The sequence below is a fragment of the Oncorhynchus nerka genome, linkage group LG9b, assembly GCF_034236695.1.
Source record: "Oncorhynchus nerka isolate Pitt River linkage group LG9b, Oner_Uvic_2.0, whole genome shotgun sequence".
NCBI classification, from domain to species: domain Eukaryota; kingdom Metazoa; phylum Chordata; class Actinopteri; order Salmoniformes; family Salmonidae; genus Oncorhynchus; species Oncorhynchus nerka.
In genome coordinates this window covers 23,069,722-23,096,306 of record NC_088424.1, presented here as the reverse complement: position 1 = coordinate 23,096,306, position 26,585 = coordinate 23,069,722, and the positions used below count along the sequence as shown (strand labels likewise).

The following is a 26,585-nucleotide window of genomic DNA, read 5'->3' as shown; positions in this document are numbered from 1 at the left end:
ATTCGAAACTGTGCTGCATAAGAAGCCCTCTAATGTGAAGATACATGCAGCGCTGGATAAGAAGCCCTCTGGGGTTAGTGGTGGCAGATGGCATGATTTTCAGAACAAAGCATCAATGTGACAAACTTCTGCAGGGCCAAGAACCCGCTGTAAGTACTGAGATTACCGTTTGACTCTGTAGCCTATGGGTGGTTTGATGGAAAATAAAACATACAATTGATTATCGGTAATTACAGCCTCTACTATTAAACAATCAAAAAAACATATTTTTTATTTAACTTAGCAAGTCAGTTAAGAACAAATTCTTATTACAATGACGGCCTACCCCGGCCAACGCTGTGCACCGCACTACGGGACTCCCAATCACGGTCGGATGTGATACAGCCTGGAATCGAACCAGGGACTGTAGTGACACCTCTTGCACTGAGATGCAGTGCCTTATAGACTGCTGCGCCACTCGGGAACCCAAATCATATTAGGTTTATTCCTGCTGTTTCAGTGCCATCACCTGGGATTAAAGCCACAAGAGGGCCGACTGCCACTTCCTCTTCTGTTCTCAGAGGGCATTCATAAAAATGTAAAAATACTCAGCCTCATCTCAACATTTCACCCGTAGAATGATTTGTTGTATAATCAAAACTGTTAAACAAAAGAGCGAAGTTAGTAGTTAAAAGTTGGTTATGAAAATGCATTGTTCATAGATAAAGATAGTAGGCCACTCTGGTGATTGGGGCAGCTGGCAAGGCTGAGGCTACTTTTCAGTCGCCTGAGAGATACAGGATCCAGTGGCATGTTGAGAAGAGGAGGGAGTAGCTGGCAAAGACGGGGTGGGATTAAGTTAACACCACTTTAACTGAAGGATTCGTGATCTCTGTAGACTGAGAAGCCCGGACATTTTAAATATGTATTGCGTCATTTTAAATTCAGAGTCACATTTTCAAACGAAAACTTTCTGTATGATGATTAACAATATACAGACTTATCTGTGAATAAGTATTTTATTAACAGTAATAAACACCCCTCCTTTAACTGCATTCAAGATGTGCAATAAAAACGGTGTACAGCCGTTCATAAAAGTATGTTTAGGTGATACCAAGTATTTTACCATAGGTAGCAACTCATGATCTGGAAAGTAACAAGGTGAAGCAATTTTCCTTATACTTAGTGACAGGCAAACAGTCAAGTTAAGGCTACAAAAACAAGCCATTATCCCTATATGGTTATACACAGTCAATGCCGATTAGTTCTCCCAAATCAGCTTCAGGTGTGTGGTGATCAAATATTAGGTGTCCATATACGCAATGTAATTCACATGCAATGAGTAACCATCAATGAGGCAAAATAAAAACTTCTAACTAAAGACTCAGCAGAGGTGACTTTCAGGTATCAAAATCATACTAGCTACAGACCCCTAACAAAAACTGTTTTAATGTAGGACAACAAACCACATAGGATAATGAGGAAAAGTTGAGTGTAGTAATGATTAGATAATGTATGTGCTTTTTATAACAGTCTAGTAAAAAACACGAGTTGGCGCACACCCAAAAATGTTTGCAGAGGTGCTGACTGACACCCTGAAGAAAGCACTGAGTGCTGAAACGTTGGTTGTACCCAAATTGTTGGGAGCATATTGAGTGTACGAAATTCTTTCTTTTTACATGCTTTATATAACAAAATGGTCTATCAAAACAGAATTTACAGAAATAATTCAATGTAACAAAAAGCTGATCAAGATTCAGCTTCAATCATTGGCTTTGAGGTGGGGAGTATAACTGTATGGCTCACAAGACATGTCAGTTACTGGCATTGGCTGGTGGACACATCACTGGGTTAGGGTCATGTCCAACAGATTAAAAACTAGGCCTATTTCATTATGTTGCTGATCTAAAATGTGCAAGAAAGTCCAACTGGGTTTCATTGATCTTCTTCAGTAGTGCTTTTCCTGCAAGTAATCTTTCATCTTGTTTGGCAAAGGCAATTTCTGGATAAGGTCAATCCGTGTGTACTGACGGATGACAAACCGACAGAGGTACTGCATGGAACGCACCTGCATAAACCTTGAGATAGGGTTTGTCAGTCTGACAGGATACGTGGCCGTCCCTGGTGTACGAGATCGTGAATAGCAGAAAGCTCCACTCTCAGAATCTCTGATGGAATGTTCAATGAGTTCCACTATTGATATGTGACCCTCCACATCTGGCTGTTCGTAGAAACTGAAACTGCCATTGGAGTGTTCGATCCTGGTGTGGAGGGTCTTACCCTGTGAACGAAAGCTCAAGCTCAAAAGATAACGATCATCTGAGCTGTCTCGCACCAAGAATGACCCATCTGGTAGGCTAGCAAGTTTTTCCTCAGCTTCCCAACGCGTTATAGGACCCCAGTACCAACCCTGCTTGGCCAGTTTCTTTAGCTCTACTGTAAGGCTTGTTACAATCATGGGTCCGCTGTGCTGAACAGCATCATAAACCCTGCCAACGCCAGGGGCTGAATTGGGGTCAAAGTTGAGATGGTGCATCACTCTCTCTGCACCATGCGAATGAGAAGAACCACCATATACTTGGAAACTCCTTCGGATGTGACTGCCAGGTAGCTGAGGTAGCAAAGGGGAGAGAGGAGAATCTATTCTAGAGTCTGGAATAAAGACACCTGCAGATTCATAGAGCAGTCTATTCACTGATGGGTCCATGAATATGTCTGGTGACATCAGCTCCTCCTGGTCAATGGGGTCTTCCGCTGCATGAGGAGGGAAGCCCTCGGGCTGAGGCACCCCATCTATTGGAGAGGAATTATCCATGCCTTTTTCAAGGTCATCATCTAAAGGCATTGCATAGTGAATATAGTTCTGAGGTGATAGTCCAATAATTGCAGGCACATTTTCAACATCAATATCTAGATGCAAATCACAATTCTGAGGCTCAGTGCTCTCAGATGAATCCTGAAAAAGCCTATCCATCTGGGGGTCAGGGAATACTTTCTGAATGCCATAAAGAGATGGGCTGGGGTCTGATGAGTGTATCATAGCTTTCACTTTCCCATCCATTCTAAGGCATGTTTCCTCAGAATTCGCTGCCCTGAGGGCCCATGGCGTGGGGCTATAATGGTGACTACTAGATCTTAGATGGTGCTGTGATTTTACGTCGTTAAAGAAAATGGGTGCTGAGGAGCACGAGAATGTGTCATCTTCACAGGTTACGGATGTGGAACTTTCTTTTATTTTACTTTTCTGTTTTGCCGAAAGCCTCCTTTTCAGTGATCCCATAAGACTCTCACTTTTTGAGCCGTTCTTACGGCCTTTCTTCTCCTCGTGATCAAAATCGTTACAAACAAGTTCTTTGCTGTAACATTTTCCAAACATTGAATCTGTTGAAAAGTTGGTATCTGAATTTGGCTGTGGTACAACATCCTCTCCCTCCTCTTTGCCTTTTAGGTTGAATGACTTTCGTATTGTTTTCAGACTAATTTTCTTCATTTTGGAAGTCCCTCAGACATGTGGGGATCTCATAGATGTGTGGATGGCCACAAAGGTTGTCCTTCAAAAGCAGTCATCCCTGAAGAAGAAAAAAATCCCATTAATTTATTCCACATCAAGACAAGACAAAGAATACATATCCTCAGTAGTTGTCATAACATTTCGAATACCGCAGTCTTATCGATCATGGCTAGCTACCTTTCTACAGTAGCCTGTTTTTCCAACTGCTGGCGATATCTATGAAGAAGCCCAACACTACAGTTACATCCTGCTGCTAGTACAAGTGTTTGGATGCTAGCTAGCTAGCCAGCTAAGGTGGCCACCCAAGAAACAAAGAGGGCTAGCTGGCTAGCTTCTTTCATACTTCGATTAACTTTTGATATTACCTGTCATCCTCTGTTAAAAACGGGTTTCCCAGTAAACTGTCAAGATCGATGCATTTTGAGTTCGCTGGGAAATCAAAGCACTTGGCTTGGTTTTGACAGCTAACGTTACTGCCTAACGACGTTAGCTAGCTTCGGACAGGCTGCTAGCCAGGCATCTAGCTAGCTAACTGGCTTTAGAGATCCCACACGATTCAATGTAGAAAAAGCAGTACAAACTATGTCTAACTGGTTAGGAAGCTAGCTAAATAACGTTATATATATATTTTTGAATATTCCTTGCAGAACTGCTGTAGCTAATAAGTTGCACATTTGTAGCTATACTTAGCTAACGCTAGCTATCTAGCTAGAACTTTTCAGTCTCCCTTCCTGTCGTTGTCCTTTGTTTACATGACTATTGCATTGTGGGAAAAGAGGTAAGGAATTCCCCAGATCTGAACGCATTGATAATCACTTCAATTTACATGTTCATTTTCATATTTAGCCTACACAATAAATTTGGTTTCACATATTTGATTTAAATCAGCACAAAACCTTTCCAAAATAAAACCCTAACCTTTGTTTTATAATTAGATTCCAAGGGTGTATTCATTCTGTCAATTCTGTTGCAAAACCTGAATTTGTCAATACTCTGTTTGCTTCCATTTCCGTATTGATGGTAAACCGGTTTCCGTAATGAATACGCCCCCGAGGTTTATTCATTAGTAGGATTTGCAAAACGTTTTGTAAAGGAAACCGTTTCCCGGTAACTCTAGGAACCTAATGGAAGCAAACAGAGAAAATGGAACGAAACGAGGAGGGACCTACCTGAAACTCTCGTTTTCATTGAAAATGTTTTTCGTTTGGAGTAAACGGTTTTATTGTAAAATTATTGTAACAGTACTTAGCCTATATAGGATATTTGGGCAAAAGACCTAAACAGGCATGGTATTTAATTGTAATATTGATCCTGCATGTTAGTTTCCTACTTTATGTCCTTCCATGCCGTGGAAGTCCACTGCTTCATGTCTCATAGGCCTAGGTTTGAATGTTTGCTTAGTAATGGAGGATACATAGATTATTAATGTTCTACAGAACTGTTGCTTTTGGACAGCATGAAATAAAAAAGAAAACACAGCAATTCCACTCCCATATCCACAAGAGCTCCCAAATGAACTTCTCAGACAATGACAGCACTGTCCATAAAAAGGGCTTCAGGCACTGCTTTGTGCACTGTATGGTCCCGAAAGTAAAACATGTTTGTTTTAATTGGAAAGGATGTAAAAGATGCCCAATGCGTTGAGAAACTATGTTATGCTCTAGAAATGATCTTTACCCTTAAAATTACAGAACAGATTGAGGCAGACATTGCTTTCATGCTTTTGAGGAGAATGAGTTTTTTTTCAATATCATCTGACTTTATACTGAGTCACGAGGCAAGTGGTGGTGCAGCCAGATGGGAAACGAGCATAAGTAATTTGTGTGGTCACTGGGTCAAAACTCAAAGCCCTGACAAGTCATTCTTTAACACAGACATGCACCATGGCGGCTGTATAATGGGAGCAGACAGCATACGCGGCAATAAGGTTAATTAGACTGCAATGAAGCTCAGTATGAGAGAGCTCCCAATGACTCAAATCACAAGCTGTTCCAATCTCTCCAAATTAAATATATCCCAGCATCTCTGAGTGAGGTGAATGACAGATCACAAATTAACACTGATTGTTCATGTGAACCCTCATTCTGTTCACTTTGGGGGCAGTTTAACTAAGATCTTGATCACTGAGGAACATGGTTAACTTCTTGAACTTGTAAGAATAATAGACAAAAAGTTGTTGGATATAATGAGCTGTAAATTAATAAGAATTGGCCAGGTTCCCCCTCTCTCTCTCTCTCTCTCTCTCTCTCTCTCTCTCTCTCTCTCTCTCTCTCACTCACTCTCACTCTCACTCTCTCTCTCTCTCTCTCTCATTATTTCAATTTCTCCACCTTGATCATTTTGTGCACTTTGAGCTTGAGGGTAGGTGTTAAAAGTAACTCAAGTCAGCAGAATGAGTTTGATCTCTTCTCATCTCTTCCTCTCCCAGTCCTAGTCGGTTTGTTTGTTCTTTTGACCCCTCACGTTTCTGTATCTGCTTCCTCTCCAATATTTTTCTGCCCCCCCCAGGCCTGGCGTGCCACCCACTGGTGGGGAAAGGCATCCTGGGAAAGTGGGATGCTGCCAACAAGAGGTGCAATGGCATCTCCGCTAAAGTATAAAATATTAAAGTAATTCAAGAAATGTAACTGTGTAGAACCCCCAGAATGTAGCTGATTACATTTAGCTATTTCTTTACTTTCTTTGATTAGCTATGATTATTATAAATTGTGGTTTGATCAGAACGAGACGACACTTGAGATATTCCATAGGGACCTTTCTCTGTGCCCTGTATGTTCCCCTAATGGTACATGAGTATACATACATTACATTATCTTCAGTGCTTTGACAGAACTTTTATCCTGCAGAGGGCATCATTGTCATTGTTCGTTTGCACATACCTCTAGACATAATAAGTGTACAGTCCCACTGGGCAAAACTGGATGAATCCGTGTTGTTTCTACGTCATAAAAAAAATAAAAATCAATGTGAAAACTGATTGGATTTGAAAAAAGTCATCAACGTAAGGGAATTTCTTCAAACTTTTAACCGAAATCCAATGACATGATCAAATTCTTTGTTGATTTCACATTAAAGTTGACAACTCAACCAAATAAATAAAAACTAGATGTTGAACTGACGTCTGTGCCCAGTTAGGTGACTCTAAGTAACGGAAGTAAAGTACATAAACTCAGATCTATTTTCTAGCCTGGTTCCTTATGTAGGAGGAAATCGTAATAAAAAACAGGTGAGGGCTGGAGCTGGCAATTGGTGCTGGTTGTTGGCACCATTCTTTTATGGCTTGGCAGCTGCATGTTGATCCTGCACCCCCATTTCATCAAGACAAAAAGCTACTATTTTATACTCCTTATACTCCACGATTCTAGAATGGTTTATGTGTGAATGGTGAAAAAAAGGAGAAATCAAAACCCTCCTGTAAACAGAAAAAGGTCAGAGATGACGTGGGGAGTGAGGCCCAGCCCCTTGGTGACTATATTCTTAAGTGTGTAAATTCTATTTGTAGCCTTGCTTGTTGTTTACAGTCTGCACTCCAAACCCAAGAAACTAAATAAATATGGAGGCTTGGACGAATTCTTATGTCACTACAGAGGTTATTTTGAGTCTCTACTGTGCAGTGAAAATGCAAGTGGGTGATATATTGTGTAGATTAACTTTTATATACACTACCGTTCAAAAGTTTGGGGTCACTTAGAAATGGCCTTGCTTTTGAAAGAAAAGCACATTTTCTGGCCATTAACATAACATCAAATTGATCAGAAATACAGTGTCGACATTGTTAATGTTGTAAAAGTCACTTCGCTCCCACACACTGACTCGGTACCGGTGCCCCTGTCTCTAACCAGAATAGAAAGAGGAGTGGGAGGCCCCGTGCTCAACTGTGCAAGAGGACAAGTATAATAGTGTCTAGTTTGAGAAACAGACGCCTCACAAGTCCTCAACTGGCAGCTTCATTAAATAGTACCCACAAAACACCAGTATCACGTCAACAGCGAAGAGGCGACTCCAGGATGCTGGACCCCAAACTTTTGAACGGTTGTGTATTTCATACTGTAGGGCACAGTATCTACAATTACTTTCAATTGCATTCACAATGCAGGTCTCCAGTCAGAAAGCATATTGTGTTTGTCAAAAGAAGTAAAGAGTAAACCAGTTGCCCCATAGAGGGGCTAATTGATGCAAAGCTGAATGTTTGTAAGACGTACTGTATACTGTACTGTACTGTACACAAGTGACTAATTCATGATTATTAGTATAATGAAAGTGGAGGCTCCACAGAGGAGGAAAGGGAGGACCATCCTTCTCAGTGAATTTCATTTTTTTTTAAATTGTGAAAGATTAAAAAAGTTATTATTTTTTAGATAAAACTATACTAAATATATTCACCAAATAATTGATTGAAATACACTGTTTTGCAATGAAGTTCTACAGTAGCCTCAATAGCACTCTGTACGGTAGCACCATGGTGTTACCGGAAGACAGCTAGTTTCCGTCCTCCTCTGGGTACATTGACTTCAATACAAAACCTAGGAGGCTCATGGTTCTCACCCCCTTCCATAGATTTACACGGTAATTATGACAACTTCCGGAGGACATCCTCCAACCTATCAGAGCTCTTGCAGCATGAATAAACATGTTCACCCAATCAAAGAATCAGAGAATGAATCTAGTACTGAAAGCATGTACTATAGCTAGCTAGCACTGCAGTGCATAACATGTGATGAGTTGTTGACTTAAAGAGAGAGAAAGACAATAGTTGAACAGTTTTGAACAAATACATTTCTTTAAAAATTTAGAAGAAGCAAGAGAAAGAGAGAGAGCTAGCTATATTTCATTGTATTTCACTTTCACTTATCTAGCATATGCCGCTAACTAACTTAGCCTACTCAAACACCAGGCTCAAACAGAGAGGGTTGCTATGTTAGCTCGCTGGCTATGGCTATCCAACACTGGAACTCTTCCAAGTCAATGTAAGCTTTTGGTTTTATAGATGTAATGCCACTGAGGCTGCCGGTGTAACCGCTAAACTGCTTGCTGACTGTAGACTGTACTGTATGATTGTAGCAGGTTTTCTAACATGTTAGTTTTGGTAGCTATGTTGTCTAAGACATTAGCTAATATGGTGAAAACGATGTAGGCTTTGTGTAGCAGTTAGCGGTTATGATATAGTTTGCCTTCGAAAAGTTTTTTTGCCTGGTCACAGACAGCTGATGTGTTGTTCACAAGTGAAGGGAAAGGTGAGAGGAGGAGAGCGCATATATGCAAGAAGGAATTGATATAACAAGCAAAATTATCATGCTGTTTGTATGTGATGATGTGAAAGTGAACTGTGTTTGAGTGTGGTCAGGAGTGTATTCATTCCACAGATTCTGTTGACAAATGTTTCTTAGACAAAAGCAAACGGAGATGAACATACCAGAATTTGTCCAATAGAAACTCTCATTTGCAACTGTTAGACTAATGATTACCAACTAGAACAGCCAGATGCAGGTAGGAGTATGCAAGGTGGTATTGAATGTGTCACTGTCTGTCACCTTGATTACTCTAATTTATATCTCAACCTGTGCACCTTTCATTCATAGGCTGGGTTGTAGCAACCTCATGATGGGTAATAGGGACAATTAGAGTATCATGTAGTAGCCTAAACCTATCACTGTTACATTGAACTGGGTGAATGCAATATGAATGAGAGTCATTCAAAATGCTGTAATAGAAATAAGGGCATGCTCATAAAAATAAAAAAGTTCTCCCTCATCTTAAACGTCACGACTGCCACTGGTGAACACTTATCCTGCAGTGTGCTGCATGGGGGGTAGCCTAATAACAGATGTTACAAAAACACATTTAATGAATTTCATAAATATTAAGATGAAAATAGTCTCATCATTTATGTGTACTCTGCTCAAGGCAGCGACAGGAGGGCACCAATAAAGTGTGCCAAGACGTTAGACAACTATTCTGGGACTATTCTGGGATTTACGGAAAAAGTTTCATAGGGTTCTTTAGGGACAAACAGTAGGGGCATGAAAAGAGTCCATAAAGAGTTGACTGGTTCTACTATTGCAGTACGAGACTGTGGGGAATATTGCACGGTTGCCACACTGTCAGTGGAAGTCTGTGTGTGGGATACCAACAAATAGGGAGAGAAAGAGAGAGGCTTGCCATCATCACAACTGGGTGGGTGTGTGTGGAGGAGGAAGGGTGATGAGGTCAGAGCAGGAGGGTGCACATGTTTGATCCACTATGTAGAGATGCAGGAGAACCTTATTCTAACTCTGAAATGCTCATGTTGTGAATAAAAACGTGCGTATTAAATGGAAATTGAGAATAGTTTGTTGTTGCATTTCCTACTTCAGAATATGTACCCTATGGGTTGTAAACTCTATAGGCTACATGTTCTGAAGTGCAGTGTTGGGGTCAGAATTGAATTGAGTGGGAAATTGCTCTTTGATTCCAATTCAATTCTTGCATTTGAATTGAACACATCTCACAGGACACAGAATTTGAAATCATTTCCAGACTACTGTAATTCTTAAAAATAAATTGGGGGGGAATTCCGTGACATGTATCCTATCTATTGCATGTGAGAGTGAATTTAAATTATCGCTGTTATAAATAACACATTATCATTATAAAACCAGCAATGCAAATATAATGACTCTCTTCCAACTAAACACAGCTGGCAACTATGTTACCATAATAATGGTTAACTCTCTCATTTTTCTGGAGTTAGTGATTGTTGCCCCATATACAGTACATTATATATGTCCACCCAGAAGTCAACCTCAGGAGCAAGCTATAAAGCATGAGAATGATTGTACAAGTCATATTTAGAAACCACTCACCTCTACACACCAGCTAATGTTTCTCTAGCGGTTAGCTGCCTTGACATTTCAAACATACTTCAAAACTCATATAATTACTGACTATATTTTACATACAGTAGTTGTACTGTACAATAAACCAACATCCACAATCAAAAATATTTTAAAAGTACTCACACTCTAACTAGTAACATAAATGATGTCATTGGAGGCTCAGGAGTAAATTGGATCAAGTGAGATAATTCTATAAAGATATAAAGTATCATGATTGCACAGAACCCAATGGGCAAAAACTGGTTGAATCAATGTTGTTTCCACAACATTTCAACAAAAAAACTCAATGTGATGATGTTTAATCAACGTGCAAAAATGATTGGATTTGTTGAAAGTCATACATTTTTTCCCCACCAAATGTTTTACCTAAATCCAATGGCATGGTCAATTTTTGTTGTTGTTGATTTCACGTTGAATTCATGTTAGTTGACAACTCAACCAAATGTAAATCAAAACTAGACGTTTAACTGATGTCTGTGCCCAGTGGGAACACTGTTCACTGTACTGTACTGCACTGTACTACAGTGTGTCAAATTTAGGAGGGTTATACTATAACAACATTCATTTGATGGAGCTGATTTCTACTCACAGCAACCACAGACATTGGACAAGCATTAACAAGTACTGGAAGACATTCATCAAATACATGATAAACACATAATATTCTCCAACTTTTTTGATTGATTATTATTTTATTTAGTATCAGGTATACTATTAGCAGTCGCTACAGTTCAAATGAAAGGAAACTAATCTAATTTCACCAAACAGCACCTCTGAGATGGTGATGTATTGATCCTTGTGCGGGTCTGTGACGGTGGGGTCTTTTCATGTTGTATAACACTCCTGCAGCAGTGAACAGTTGGCGTCTTTGCCAGTGGACTCCTCTGCAACACTGCCCTGTGAATTTTGACAGTGTTCTGATGCATGCCTCTTCTCTCTGGAGAGTGGTGCGGAACTCAATGAGGCCATCAGCAGCTCTCTATCAGCCCTGGTCCTCTTCCTGGAAAAGTTCCTCTCAGTCCAGCCCCCCGGTCACTCAGCAGAATGGTGGTGATAGTGGGGGTTGTGTGTTATAATGGGTCACCACTACAGTACAGTGTATACAATGTATTAACCATAGCTTTGCATTAGCAATGGAAGCTAGTATGTAATATCTATTTCTAAAGAATGGATAAAATTTTATGGATAAAGGTCAATATGTCTGTCCTGTTGGATTCCCTTGTTTCTATTCCATATTGAAGTAAGTCTGACCCACTTACAGCTTTAATATTTAACCATCTCTTATGTTTACTGACTATATACGTAGTCTAACAAGAGCTTTTGACAAAATTAGAGAATACAGTACATTATCTTAGATATGATCTTGCCCCTTTAAAAAAGTTACAGCATTAGTTAAAATGCGTTATCCGAAGCAAACTCCTTTCAGACGAAACTATTGAGTAAAATATACTGAACTTGAATCTCAATCCTTACATAAAGCATCCCACAGAGGGTATGTGTGTGTACGGGTGACTGACAGAGACCTTTCAGCTGGGGTTGACCACATCTGTGGCAGGCGTGGGGGAAATGCATCCAGGGAAGTGAGATCGAGATCAACACACACAAAGTCACTCTTTGTCTGCTCTACCTAGCGCACAGCCAGTGGGCCCGAGTAGTTTAACATAAGGGCTTGCTCAGCTTTCATTCTTTACTGCTCCTGCCTGGAAAGGATATGGGCTTTCTACAAATTCTGTTTTTGAAATGTTGAATATGAGTGCCTGAGTTCTGTGTATAGATGAACATGTGTAATAGCTGTATAATGTATATAAAAAATATTATGAATGTTTCAACCAGATAATTGGGTTTGGGGGGGGGGGGCTGTAGAAATATGAAAAGCTACTACTGAATACACCAGGATTTAGCCCTTTATCACACAGTAATGCCCTGTGAACCTGACAAACACATGTTAGATCTAGGACAGTAAGACAGTACTCTCTCTGCCATCCAGACAGGGTACCAGTAGTTTCCAGTACATTAATGGTGCCTTTCTAACAACGTGAGGTAGTGCTTTATAAACTACATACCATACAGCTACTGTATTATGAACAGTAGCAATCAATGGAGAACTGATAAGGTTTTCATGAAACATATAATAATTGCTATACTGTATGTTCAGCTAAAAGACATGCTATGAAAATCCCAACTGTCCTTCCAGAATTGACCATTGATAACAATGATTTCTTCACAAATGTAAATAAATAATGCATATTTTGGGTGTCTCACCATGTGGTTCGTGCTATGAAATTCTCTGACGCACTCCTGGCCAGCCAGGCTTGAACTGTGAAAATCTATGAATAAGGGCTATACAATTTTGTATCATGAAATATAACATCAACATCAGTCACCAAAATGTATAAAATACTTACACATTTTTTAAAAACAATGCAAGATTTGAAATATCATAGAATTAAAACCTTTACCATGCATGCACATTACATATTTTTCTGTTCTGATACAAATATCTATGAGAGATTGCAATTTGTTAGACATTCAACTTATTTACAACATGTTATATACATCCAATATACAGTCTTAAAAGATCTACATTTGAACAGTGTATCTCTGTATATGTTGTGATCAAAGTGAATTGAACAGCCTTGAGAAGCTGAGGTGCAGCTTAGCAAGAGAAGGAAACCAGCAGTGTAATTACTGGCCGTGAAATGACAAGTGCTCATTTTCATTGCCAGTGTCCTTGCAATGTGGATTCAAATGACTGCAAATACTCTGAATGCTTTGCCACCTGAGGGATTCTGTAGGCTGGGAGGAAGAATGGACACTTGTGTAAGTTTGCATTCAGCTTAGAACAGTTCACATAGTCAAGCCAAGGTACAGTATATGACACTGATACTAGCCTATAATGTATCTTTTATTTGAGCTTTATTTAACTAGGCAAGTCAGTTAAGAACAAATTCTTATTTTCAATGAGGGCCTAGGAACAGTGGGTTAACTGCCTTGTTCAGGGGCAGAACAACAGATTTTTAACTTGTGATCTCAGGGATTTGATCTTACAACCTTTCAGTTACTAGTCCAACACTCTAACCACTAGGCTACCTGCCACCCCAAATCTGACAAGGCAAAGAGTTTTTCTGACCACATGAGCCGACCAAGAAAAAATCCTGGTCCCTAGCCATTACGCATCCAAAAGCATTTGCAACAGTCAAAACCCCACAATTGGCACGCGTTTCCCTTATTCATGTCCCTTACCTTTCTGAAGAGATTCCGTTCTGATAGCTACCGCTGTACTGTCTCCTCTTGTCCACGGGCTGCACATCCAGGTAGCCTCCTGAGTCATTCTGAATGACACCAGCATGGATGGCTGCTCGACATATACTGGATTTCTAGAAAAGAACAAGGTAGGTTAGCGTAAAACACATGCCGGTTCTATGAGAGAAATAAAATATTTGGAGGCCATTGTCAGACATACATACATACATACAGACATACATACATACATACAGACAGACAGACAGACGGACGGACAGACAGACAGACGGACGGACGGACGGACAGACAGACATACATACATACATACATACATACATACAGACAGACATATACAAGGACTTACATCTGAATACCATTGTGTTCCAATGACTCTGGCACGGGTCTCATGCAGACAATTGCGGGGGCAATACATCCTGATGGGGGGAAAATATCTATTAAACACGGTATCAACTTTACAGTAGAAGGTCAAGTTCGGTTTATTAGAAAGTGACCTCTTTCTTTACCTTGGACAGTGCCGTGCAGGTTTTTTGTAGGGACAAAACCGTGCAACGGTGGTCTCACATGTGACTGCTTTTACTGAGGAGCAAAGATGCCACAATGTCATTCAAACAATACATGCATTACTGAGACATAAAGGTGCACGACATGATAGTAGACCAGACATACCTGGTACAGTAAATACGTTGAAGGCATTTGCACTCCTGTTCATCCTGTAAATTTGAATCATTTGGTGTGAAAACGTGTCACTTGTTGGTTTGGCTTTATGACAAACATAATGGAATGAGTAAAACACACATAGTGGAATGAGTTAAACAAACATAGTGGAAAGAGTAAAACACACATAGTGGAATGAGTAAAACACACAAAGTGGAATGAGTAAAACACACATAGTGGAATGAGTAAAACAAATATAGTGGAATGAGTAAAACAAATATAATAGAGTGAGTAAAACAAACATAGTGGAATGAGTAAAACACACAGAGTGGAATGAGTAAAACACACAAAGTGGAATGAGTAAAACACACATAGTGGAATGAGTAAAACAAATATAGTGGAATGAGTAAAACACACATAGTGGAATGAGTAAAACACACATAGTGGAATAAGTAAAACAAACATAGTGGAATGAGTAAAACACACATAGTGGAATGAGTAAAACACACATAGTGGAATGAGTAAAACAAACATAGTGGAATGAGTAAAACACACATAGTGGAATGAGTAAAACACACATAGTGGAATGAGTAAAACACACAAAGTGGAATGAGTAAAACAAATATAGTGGAATGAGTAAAACAAACATAATGGAATGAGTAAAACAAACATAATGGAGTGAGTAAAACAAACATAATGGAATGAGTAAAACAAACATAGTGGAATGAGTAAAACACACATAGTGGAATGAGTAAAACAAACATAGTGGAATGAGTAAAACAAACATAGTGGAATGAGTAAAACAAACATAGTGGAATGATTAAAACAAACATAATGGAATGATTAAAACAAACATAATGGAATGAGTAAAACACACATAGTGGAATGAGTAAAACAAACATAATGGAGTGAGTAAAACAAACATAATGGAATGAGTAACACAAATATAATGGAGTGAGTAACACAAATATAATGGAGTGAGTAAAACAAACATAGTGGAATGATTAAAACAAACATAATGGAATGAGTAACACAAATATAATGGAGTGAGTAAAACAAACATAATGGAGTGAGTAAAACAAACATAATGGAATGAGTAAAACAAACATAATGGAGTGAGTAAAACAAACATAATGGAATGAGTAAAACAAACATAATGGAATGAGTAAAACAAACATAATGGAAGGAGTAAAACAAACATAACGGAGTGAGTAAAACAAATATAATGGAGTGAGTAAAACAAATATAATGGAGTGAGTAAAACAAATATAATGGAGTGAGTAAAACAAATATAATGGAAGGAGTAAAATTTTAACTCACGCAACAGACTGAACACCATTTTTGTACGACTTTGTGAAATGTGATTTTCTTCCTTGTCTTGTAACGTCCAGCCAGCCTCCACCATCGTCTATGATTCCAGCGTGCAAACCAGCTCCGCAAACACTTGATTGCTGAAAAATTAAAATATGTTTCACTACTCTTTATACCAGGGTTCCCGAACTGGCGGCCCGTGGGCCAAATCATTTTATTTGGCCCCCCAAGTTTAATGAGCATATTCATTTTTTTTGTGTGAATTTTCATTGTTGGACATAAAACACTGTAAAAACACCAGGAAATCAGCTCCAAGTGATTTTATTTGAGGAAATATGTTCCCAAGTTTTCCCACAAATAAATAGAGAGACATATGTGATCGTATCCCAATGTAATCACTATGTTTTTGTCAGGTACTATATCGGTTTGCGCTTCTTCTTATTGTGGTCAATTTGCAGTGTACAAATGATTTATAATTATGTTCCGGCCTCCTGACCATCCTCGGCCTGCAGTTGAATTTAGTTGGGGACCCCTGCTTTATGTATTATGACAGTATACTATGGCCATCCCCAACTGTTCAACTCCCGCTCTGAGGGGTGTTATCCAATACTGTTCAAGAATTAGAATATGTGAGCAAAATGACTAAAGTTGTTTTATATCATTATTTTATATCCTACAACTTGTGCACTGAGAATAGACAAAACAAATTGACATATACAAAATTGTGTTTTCCTTTCATACCATATCATAATACCCAGTCCCTATGACTTTTCCTGGGCTAGACAAGCATCCAGGAAGACACTCATACCTGCAAGAAGAAACAATAGTTATAACTCAGCTTTGACCGATTCACAGGAATGAGTAAGATCTGGTAAGTGACAGCATCGACTTTAGGAACAACTTAGGCCTACCTACAGTATTACTAGTGTTTCTTATTTTCATTGACAGCCTAGGAATAGTGGGTTAACTGCCTGTTCAGGGGCAGAACGACAGATTTGTACCTTGTCAGCTCGGGGGTTTGAACTTGCAACAACCTTCCAGTTACGAGTCCAACACTCTAACCACTAGGCTCCCTGCCGCCCCAAACATAATGGAATAAGTAAAACAAACAGGCCTACCTACAGTATTATTAGTGTTTCCTTTACAACGTAGGCCTATCTACAGTATTACTAGTGTTTCCTTTACAACGTAAGCCTACCTACAGTATTACTAGTGTTTCCTTTACAACTTAGGCCTACCTACAGTATTACTAGTGTTTCCTTTACAACGTAGGCCTACCTACAGTATGACTAGTGTTTCCTTTACAACTGTAGGCCTACCTACAGTATTACTAGTGTTTCCTTTTACCTAACAGTATTACTAGGCCTACCTACTACAGTATTACTAGTGTTTCCTTTACAACAGTATTATTAGGCCTACCTACAGTATTACTAGTGTTTCCTTTACAACTAAGGCCTACCTACAGTATTACTAGTGTTTCCTTTACAACTAAGGCCTACCTACAGTATTATTAGTGTTTACTAGTGTTTCCTACAGTATTACAACGCCTACCTACAGTATTAGGCCTACAACTAAGGCCCAGTATTACAGTTTATTACAACTAGGCCTACCTACAGTATTACTAGTGTTTCCTTTACAACGTAGGCCTACCTACAGTATTACTAGTGTTTCCTTTACAACGTAGGCCTACCTACAGTATTACTAGTGTTTCCTTTACAACTAAGGCCTACCTACAGTATTACTAGTGTTTCCTTTTCAATTTAGGCCTACCTACAGTATTACTAGTGTTTCCTTTACAATGTAAACCTACCTACAGTATTACTAGTGTTTCCTTTACAACGTAGGCCTACCTACAGTATTACTAGTGTTTCCTTTACAACTTAGGCCTACCTACCTATTACAAGTGGTTCCTTTACAACGTAGGCCTACCTACAGTATTACTAGTGGTTCCTTTACAACTTAGGCCTACCTACCTATTACAAGTGGTTCCTTTACAACGATCACGCAGCTTGGTCTCACAGTCCATCTGTTGACCTTTAAAAACAAGAAAACCAATCTCACTTAGATCTTCTGGCAGTCATTCCAAATATAAACTTATCTGTCTGGTGACAGACATGTCCTACTGTACAATGACATTGTATATGAAATACAGTGCAATCAAATGAGAGATAAATTCTTACACATTTGCACTGTGCTGACCACCTCATTCCTCTCCACGTTGTCATTGGATGATGGTGTTGGGGGCAGTGGTCTCGCCCGAGGCTCTTGGGCCCTCGGTTCTGGCTGCGTCTCCGGCTCGATGTAATTTGTCTCTTCTAGTTCAGGGGCAGGACGTCTCTGTACTCCGTTCTCTGAAGAAGAACAAGAGCCACATCACATGTTATATGCCCTGCAAAACAAAAATGTGAAAAGCAACCAATTTGTTTTGCACCAAAAAAGCAGCCTACCTTTGTAGCAGAGATTGTCCCTACAGCCTCCACCGTAGCTGGGCGGACAGGCAGAGCACGGGGTGCCATGTTTGTATGGGGCATGCCCCCACCAGTTTCCCCTGCACACAAATTACATCATAAAACACACTGAACCTTTTGAGTCAATCCCTCCCAGTTCCAATACACTACATAATATACAGCAATTTGAACTTAATAAAACATTTTTGTGGGGGGGACAAACATAAGAATATATTTTTTTAAACTGGAAAACTTACGGCGGTGAGTAGTTGCAAACCAAGTACACAGCTTTAGTCCAAATCATGCCCCACACATTCATATTGTAGCACACATTGATAGCGCATCCAATATGGCTGCTTGTTGCCCAAACCATCTGCAAAGACAGACAAAGTAGCTCCCTTCAGATAATGGTCCTCTCAGACTTCTCTGTCCTTAAATAAAGTCTTATGATATTGTCATAGGAAACTCTTACCTGTGTATAGTGAGTGCAGACGGGACCAGAGCATCTGAAAGGGCAGTGTGGGTTACATTCCTGTGGATAGGGATAACTGTAGTCTCTCACTTCATCATACCAGGCTTGGACGTGAAATGTTGGTGGTCGGTCTCTGAGGAAAGTGGAAACAAAACAATTGAGCTAACTGGACACAACCCATGGCAATATGTCAGTACTCTGTACTCCACTGTTTAATCACACATTTGTTGCCTCATGAGTTTATATGACCACACAACTGTCATTCATCCTGTTGAAGCCACCTAAAACAAAGTATCTAGGAGTAATCATGTTAGGAAATGGATATACAGTACTACTCTATAATGACATAATGCATATAATCAAACTGGTCATCTCTTCTGTTATTATACAGACCTTCCCCAGTGGGCACCCAGGTTCTGTCCAATCTGGGTTAGCATGTGTTGTGGTCCATGCTCCCACAGGCAGGTGTGTGCCCAGTGTTCAGCACTCCTCTCCAGCTCCATATCCCAAACCTTTCAAATGTGAAAGTCAGAGTTACTCTGATAAGCTAAACGCATATCTGCAGGCTCATCAGATTGGTGCTAGAGCTACTGAGACTAAAACTTAAAAATGCTTGTATTAGTGTTACTTAGACTTTAGAAATACAGCATTCTTGATAAACAAACATTGGAAATGCAAATCTTAACATTCTTCCCAGAAAGTATTGGGGGACCTGATGGCATTTTTAGTACTACTGGCCTCTTTGCAACAACTCTGCACTAAAGTGCACCAATCTGCACATGATACAGATCTTGTATTGGGTCAATTGACACTATAAACTATTTGTGCGCCACTTGTTTCTGACAAAGAGCTAAGTAGATATGATGTGAGGAATTCTAATGTTTCTGCCAAGCTGTAGTAAAATTGTCCATTAGAAGAATAGGTGTAGTGTGCTGCTGTTCTGCTGTTTAACTGCACTAACACCCATCAAGGTTCATTGAAAAAGGTGCCAGTCGGCTTCCCTGTACAGTCCTAATGTCTTCCATGTGTAGTACATTACATTAGTGATATATGCATTATGCACTGCTTAGGGTTAGTGCAGTGGGCTTGAAGGAAATGGACATACTGTAAGCCTGGATACTAATCTCTGTTTATACATGGAAATCGTCCAAATTGTCCAAATAGTGTTGGATATTTACATTAAGACATCAAAATGATGTCCTCTAAATGGCAAATCCTTTGTGTTCTTCTCAACATTTACAGTTAACCCCTCCATCTGGGAACAGTACTTTACATTGCTTCCAGGAATCCTTTGCAGAAACCTATATTTGATCAACCATACTTCAAAGGATGATGCCCAACTGTTAAAAGTTTGAGTCAACACAGACCCAGCTCTGTTGCCAAAGGCAATTAAATAAAGACTAATATTTGAAAATGTGAGTTTAAATGGTTGAGGCAGAGTGCACAATAACAGTGGAAGAGAGAGCTGGTCGGTAGCCAAGGCAGGGGCCAGAGTTCGAGGTTTGACAGGGGCAGTAACATACTGGCTTTATTGCTTGGCTGTTGGTCAGGCTTGTTTTTAGGTTTTGAAAAAGTACTCAATTTTCATACTTGAGTAAAAGTAAAGATACCTTGATAGAAAATGGCTCAGGTAAAAGTGAAAGTCACCCAGTAAAATACTACTTGAGTAAAAATATTTGTTTTTACATAAGTATAGTTGTGGAAAATTCACTCAATTGTCATACTTAAAAGTAAAAAGTAAATGCTAGATGTCAAATTCCTTATATTAATTAAGCAAACCAAACGGCACAATTTTATCATATTTTTACATTTACGGACAGCCAGGGGCAACACTCCAACACTTAGACAAAAATGTACAAATGCAGTATTTGTTAAGTTAATCTGCCCAATCAGAGGCGATTGGGATGACAACGCATTATTGGTAGGTGTGTTGTGAATTGGACCATACTGCTGTCCTGCCTGAGCATTCGAAAGTACTTTTGGGTGTCAGGGAAAATGTATGGGAGTAAAGATCTACATATTTTCTTTAGGAATGTAGTGGAGTAAAAAAATATAAATTCTCAAGTAAAGTACAGATATTTAAAAAAAAAACTACTTTAAGTAGTACGTCAAAGTATTTTGACTTAGTTACTTTACACCACTGGCTCTCAGAGCTTGGTGTGAAACCTCGGCATTGGCCCTGACTTTCCAAATGTGATCTGCTAAAACCATTCTGGTTGAATGGGTTTGAGAATGTTCCAGATTCTCAAGCCTAGATGTCTTGAGTTTATGAACAAGTATCACACGTTAGCTTAGATGAAGTATGAGTGCATAATACATAACTAACACTTGCTTCAATCTGTAGTACTGTACAATCTCCTTCTTCAGTATGAGCAAGTGTCATATTCCAATTGCCTACAGTCCAGCTTAGGAAAACCTAAACATAACATAAATATAGCAGACACAGATGGTCCTGTTTTAGCTTTCTTACCATATACTCCATATTTGAAGCTTGAGGATAAACTTGACCTCTGAGCTTGTTGTGCAAATCGAGGATGAGGTGCATATCACCGTCAGTGATGGCTCTCTTCCCTCTCTGTTTGGACACCCACCACTCATCATCTTTGTTCATATACTTCTCCAGTATAGCCTCCAGGTGAGTAGAGTTAGGGATCACCATAGAAAGTACTGTTTGGGCAAAGAATAGCAACCCGAACCCTCTCAGCCAGTCCTGAGGTACACCCTTCATGATGATGATCAGCCTCTCCAGCCTCTGTGATTCACTCCAATACAAAATCTGTATTCTGTCGGTTAAACAAAATTAAAAATGAAATAGAATATGATGGTTGGTCAAGCATTCAGAGATCTTTATTCAATTTAATATTAATGGTTATTGATTTATGCATTCCCTTGAATGTGAGAACTGATGAATTATCACATCTCTGGCACAAGGATATCATACATTAGAATTAGAACGATAATACTGTACATGGCTTTGGTGTATTTTAAGCTCTTGACAGTAGGTCAATTGCATTGTTCACACAAAAAGTACGTTTTTGCCAAGCACATGCAATATTTCATGAGCATGCGTATTGCGTGCGAAATTCTCTCACAGCCTAGGCAAGGCAAGGCAATCACCTCCGATCCTGTTGTAATACAAAGTTATAATTCAAAACAGTATTTTTCGTTATCCCAGTGTCGAATATATATATATATATTTTAATGTACCTTTTACCAAAACGTTTTGTTCAATCTGGTCAACTATCCCCGGGAAACAATGTCCATCTCCAAAAGTTGTATTGAAGCAGAATGGTGAACATGAAAGCTACTCTTTATACATCCTAAGATTTAGGACATCTATAGGAGCCTAAATATACGTAATAAGTAAGTAAGTTCGGATATCGTACATCCACCAAGGATTCTCGAGCGTACCTGTATAATCATTCAAGTATGAGCGCTCCCTGCGTTTATATGCCAAATTTAGATTTAGCGATGCGTAACGCCGCAGACCCCGCCCTTGGCCTCCTCCTGTGTTCCCAGATTGAACTATTGGAAGACTCTGGTTCTGATCCCAGCCATCCCACTCAAGTTACACCAAGGTAAACTTTGGGTAATAAGAGCCCACTCACATGTAAATTGAGTATTTCTTTAGAATAGTATTTCTGTTTATGCTTGTTGGTAAGATTTTGAGATGTTCAATTATCATATTTACTGTAATGGGATTTGAGTTGAATGGATGAATGAACTATTACTGTAATGTACACCCCAAACATCACTGTCTATGTTATTACAAGCCTCTCTAGCTTTGTGCCTGCATCCATGACACAAAGAAAAACTTCACTCTGAACTTGCTGTCCTCCTAAACTCCCTGTTAAGCAACACAACCCAACTGAGCTCTGCAGCTTAAGGATGGCCAAACCCATCAAAACTGATTAGGCTTTTTCCACTTCAGTGAGCATCAAGCCAAGTTTGAGAAACAGACTCTGTTCCTCAGGTGGGTATCATGGAGATAGCTGGTATCCTATGGGTAGAGGGCATGCTGTGCTCCCTGTTTTATGAGTGCCTTCCTGGGCATCAGACTCTCAGCACCTTAGGTCATGCTGACTTCAATCCTGCCTTCCTAGTAAGATGTCTAGAGGAATCAACCCACATGACCAAGAAAAGTCCACTCAGGTGGAAATGAAGTCAGTGCCCAGCTAAGACCTGTAATAGGTTGCTGTACAGTGCCATGGTTGCTTCCATGTGACTGCATTGATGGGATAACTTGTACAAGCAAATACATTTTGGGTGAATAAATACCACTGCCAATTCAAAGTTGCCTACTAAGGGAATTTTAATCCCATTGATAGTCCTCTTCAGTGCTTTACAGTAGAGATGCAGACATTCCATGCTAGGGGTCAATTGGGTTCTAGCACTGCAAGACTCCAAGTCAGTGGGGAACTGAACAGATCCGAGAGATAATTGGCTTATGGGCCGGGCCTAAACAAATTCTCTGTAATGATGTTGACCAGGGACATTCTTTTGATTTGATTTAGCAGTGTACAGAACGTTTCAGCAGATAGTTGACATTCTGTCTAAATAACCTTTTCCTGTGTTGTTTTTCCTATTATTCATTTCATGACTTGTCTTTGTGTGACTTATGTGCAACATTTCCATAATTATCAGTCTTCTGTCTTCAGTCACAGGGACATTGTTGAATATTCACAAGGGAATATTCCACTGCAGGCAGAGTTTTTTTCGCTGGACCTTTTATACCTGCTGTAAACTGTGTAGCCAATGTGACACATACAATTTGATTTGAGAAAAAAAAGGTTTACTTTGTCAGGCTTGCCCTCTGGTGTTCTCCTTTCCTCACTACAGCTGCTAAAACCTCTTCTGATGCAGTTGGACATTCCAAACACACTTTCTCAAGCAAGACATAAGAGTTTAGCAGTCTTTATTCTATAACAATGGTAACGGGCCATAGCAATTACATGAACACACATATAAGTGACATTCAATGGTGTAAAAATATGAAGCTTCATGCAAATAAAAACAACAACATGTAATTCATGTTCTGGAAAACACTTCAGAAGTACTTACAAAAATACAGTACATTTTTAATAAAAACAATATTTATCAATGTTGAAAATGCTACTGACATATGGTACAGTGAGCTGGAGTCGATCGATCCAATATACTCTTGTCTTTATAATTATGAGGAAGCTTATTGACCACTGCCGTAGTGGAGGTATTTGTAGGTTTGACCTCTGTACCAAATAGTCAATCAAAAGTCACCAACAAAAACAACATGATTGCTGATCAATACATTTGACCATCAATATGATGGTAAGACAACAATAAGTTGTATGCTACAACATAACAATGTATGATACTCATTTACACCTCAAAACCAAATCAAATGTAGCTTATAATTCAAAATGTGTAATTGTATAAAAAGGTACATTGTACATATTAAGTACTTGGGGGAAATACATCTGACATTTGAAGCAATGTGAAATTATGATATCTGACAGTTATTAAAACAGATGTCTAAATGGTTTACTTGAACCAGTACATGTAGTTGGACGTTATTGCAGGGAAACATAGGTTGTTACTACATGAGCCTCCGTAGCTTGGTGGGCATGCTGAACATGGGATGCCAACTCTGTAGGGAGGTTCTCCTACCCAGTTACCCCTGGAAAATAAAGAGTAATAATGTGTCATTCTTGTTGAAGTTGAAAGATGCTCCCTTGGGCATTAAACATATAATTTTCCAATTTGAATCAATGTAGTAGTCATTTCCCATTTCACAAATCTAAAGCATAATAGCAGCAATACTTTTTTATTTTGCATAAAATAGCCTTGATGCTTTCATAATGACATCAGTTTACGCGGACACCTATACATCTGTTCTCATTCGGTCTGACAATGAGTTTCTGAAATGTAAGAGAGGATATCAATCATTCAGCTGTGATAAGTGGAGCTTGTTAAGGTATTAAGCAGGACTCACTTTGGGGAATAATTACAGACCAGGTATGTTGCTTGTCTCCACATGGCTCCCCAGACAGCCATGTTATAGCACGTTTGAACTGCACAGCCAACTCTGTTCGTTGTAGCCCACACCATCTGAATATCAGTCAGATAAGTATTTTGAGGATAAAAATACTTTCCTGAAAAAGAAGAAACTCCAGCACCCTGGTTATCCTGAATACTGCACAAATGATTGAATTCATCTCGGAGAAGCAATGTTTAGGTCAATAGACCTTCATCAGGGTCTTCGTCAGGAGAAGACTACCCCAAACATTCCCAAATCTGGTGCCTAGATGGCTACTGTACCTGAGTGTAATGTGTACACATCGGTGCAGAGCACCTCATTGGACACCTGGGGTTGCAGTCACGAGGGTATGGAAACATGTAATCATTGACTTCGTCATACCAAGGTTTGACCAGCTGCAGAATGGAGCGATATCTGGAAGAAACACATCAAGTACATTCATTTTGTGCCATAGTCAACATTGCATGAGGTTGGACTCAAAGATGGCATTGCTCGGATCCCCCTCAATCAATAAAAACAAATAAAATATTGTATCAACACGTGGTCAGTTGATATATGATTGACACATGCCAGGCTTTACATACCCCCCTGTTCTGACCGACAGGTTCTGTCCCAGGTATCTCAGTAGGAATGGTGGTCCATGTTCCCAGAGACACGTGGCTGCCCAGGCTTCAGCAGATCTGGCAAGGCCTTCATCCCACACCTGTATGTGTTGCAGACATGATAATGCATTCATTGGGATTGAACCTAAAAGTGCACAAAAACCATGCATTGTGAGCTGCTCTCATAAATATCTACCTGAATTACCTTGCATGAATACAAAATGCACAAAACTGCTCATCAGTTATATGTTGATACCCAATAGAAAGAGTAAAGCTTCTTGCAATGATATCGAATAGATGCCAGAACCCCCCCAAACAAGAAAATAAAATTCTGTGACCATGAGCACACTGATTTTATGTAGTAAACTTATGTTTCCAGCAGGGTGAGCCATATACCAAGCCATAGTAGGCACATGACTCATGATGCATACCTACATTTTAATTGCCCAAAAAAGTTATACAGTAAGTTCTCGGATCAAATCACAAAGACAACATTACGCCAACAAATCTCAAATCAAAGGTAGACTACTAGTTTAGCATGTAAAACATTTTCAATTGAATCTCAATTAAAAACTTGCTCTCACCATATACTCCATATTTGCAGCAGGTGGAAAGACGTTTGCTCGGACTTTATTGTGATAGTCAAGGATGGCAAGCATGTCGCTTTGTGAAATCCAGCGTTTCCGTCTAGACTTGGGGATGAGCGCAGACACCTGCGCGTTTAACGTTGAGTTCATGTCGGTGAAATTGGCTATTGAAGTGGAATCTGTCGAGTTATGGATGAGCCATCCACTTGCTCCACTGGCTATGCAGAACAGGACCACATTGGTAAAATAGCACATGCCTTTCATTCTTCTCCAGTTTAGTCACGTACTGTAAAGAAAAACAAAGAAATAGCAGTCTCGTTTGAAATAAAACAGGTAGCCTACATTACTCTGGATAATTATGTCATGCTCTTGAATAAAAACGCAAAGGTAGAAAGAGCACATCAATTCTTAAAAAAAATGTTTTGGCAAATAACTATACTATTCAAACTATCACTTCCCTGGTTAGATTAAAAATATAACACGAACGTTTGATCCAAAATACATTGTTGAATAGCCAATGTCTCACCCGCAATTCAGAAAGTCTCAGATGCAGCCTGTTCAAAATTGTACAATTCCCTTCTCTGCGTACTCTGTTCAGTCCCTCTCACTCTACTGCGACATGCCTCTGCCCTGGCCACGGTTTTTATAATCTGTCATTGCTCAAGGAGCATATGGTTAACAGTGTCTGTGGTGTTACTGTCAACATTATATAATTTGTATGCCACTTGTAACATTGTTTATTGCATGCTTATTTATTGAAAATCAAATTGCATTACATTGAGGTCAAGTTAGGATTATATCCTTTATATTACTGTAATAGTAAGGTGTCTTCTTCATGACTTCACTCAGTTGGTTGTCAGCATCACA

At 39.4% G+C, this 26,585-nt stretch overlaps 3 protein-coding genes across 3 annotated transcripts; all 3 read right to left on the bottom strand.

Annotated features, from left to right (window-relative positions):
- Positions 1–979: 979 nt before the first annotated feature.
- On the bottom strand, positions 980–4,254 carry LOC115114457 (suppressor of cytokine signaling 6-like). Its single transcript, XM_029642702.2, has 2 exons — positions 3,856–4,254; positions 980–3,548 (listed from the first exon to the last, which is right to left on the bottom strand). The coding sequence occupies exon 2, from the start codon at positions 3,467–3,469 to the stop codon at positions 1,928–1,930; it is 1,542 nt and encodes a 513-aa protein (XP_029498562.1). The 5' UTR covers positions 3,470–3,548; positions 3,856–4,254; the 3' UTR covers positions 980–1,927.
- Positions 4,255–11,043: 6,789 nt separating this feature from the next.
- Positions 11,044–21,980, bottom strand: LOC115114456 (cysteine-rich secretory protein LCCL domain-containing 1-like). The gene is made up of 15 exons (XM_029642701.2): positions 21,721–21,980; positions 20,984–21,296; positions 18,907–19,025; positions 18,514–18,646; positions 18,299–18,414; positions 18,042–18,142; positions 17,775–17,945; positions 17,568–17,628; positions 16,336–16,402; positions 15,604–15,734; positions 14,296–14,339; positions 14,133–14,205; positions 13,973–14,042; positions 13,609–13,742; positions 11,044–13,161 (listed from the first exon to the last, which is right to left on the bottom strand). Exons 2-15 carry the CDS (start codon positions 21,239–21,241, stop codon positions 13,110–13,112), a joined length of 1,530 nt encoding a protein of 509 aa, XP_029498561.1. The 5' UTR covers positions 21,242–21,296; positions 21,721–21,980; the 3' UTR covers positions 11,044–13,109.
- Positions 21,981–23,411: 1,431 nt separating this feature from the next.
- Positions 23,412–26,348, bottom strand: pi15b (peptidase inhibitor 15b). Its single transcript, XM_029641890.1, has 6 exons — positions 26,245–26,348; positions 25,716–26,004; positions 25,114–25,232; positions 24,811–24,943; positions 24,485–24,600; positions 23,412–24,169 (listed from the first exon to the last, which is right to left on the bottom strand). The coding sequence occupies exons 2-6, from the start codon at positions 25,980–25,982 to the stop codon at positions 24,034–24,036; spliced, it is 771 nt and encodes a 256-aa protein (XP_029497750.1). The 5' UTR covers positions 25,983–26,004; positions 26,245–26,348; the 3' UTR covers positions 23,412–24,033.
- Between the last annotated feature and the right edge of the window lie 237 nt (positions 26,349–26,585).

Bases quoted from the DNA above. Each gene is read 5' to 3' on its own strand.
- pi15b (XM_029641890.1), bottom strand. From the start codon at position 25,982: ATGAAAGGCATGTGCTATTTTACCAATGTGGTCCTGTTCTGCATAGCC. The intron at 24,944-25,113 runs GTATGTAAAGCC...TGTTTCTTCCAG, and splicing joins CTGTCGGTCAGAACAGGGGG to ATATCGCTCCATTCTGCAGC. The intron at 24,601-24,810 runs GTACAGTAGCCA...ACTGATATTCAG, and splicing joins TGTGTACACATTACACTCAG to ATGGTGTGGGCTACAACGAA.
- LOC115114457 (XM_029642702.2), bottom strand. From the start codon at position 3,469: ATGAAGAAAATTAGTCTGAAAACAATACGAAAGTCATTCAACCTAAAA.
- LOC115114456 (XM_029642701.2), bottom strand. From the start codon at position 21,241: ATGAAGGGTGTACCTCAGGACTGGCTGAGAGGGTTCGGGTTGCTATTC. The intron at 16,403-17,567 runs GTAGGTAGGCCT...TTCTTCTTGCAG, and splicing joins AAAGGAACCACTTGTAATAG to GTATGAGTGTCTTCCTGGAT. The intron at 14,043-14,132 runs GTAAAGAAAGAG...TCCCCCCATCAG, and splicing joins CCTGCACGGCACTGTCCAAG to GATGTATTGCCCCCGCAATT.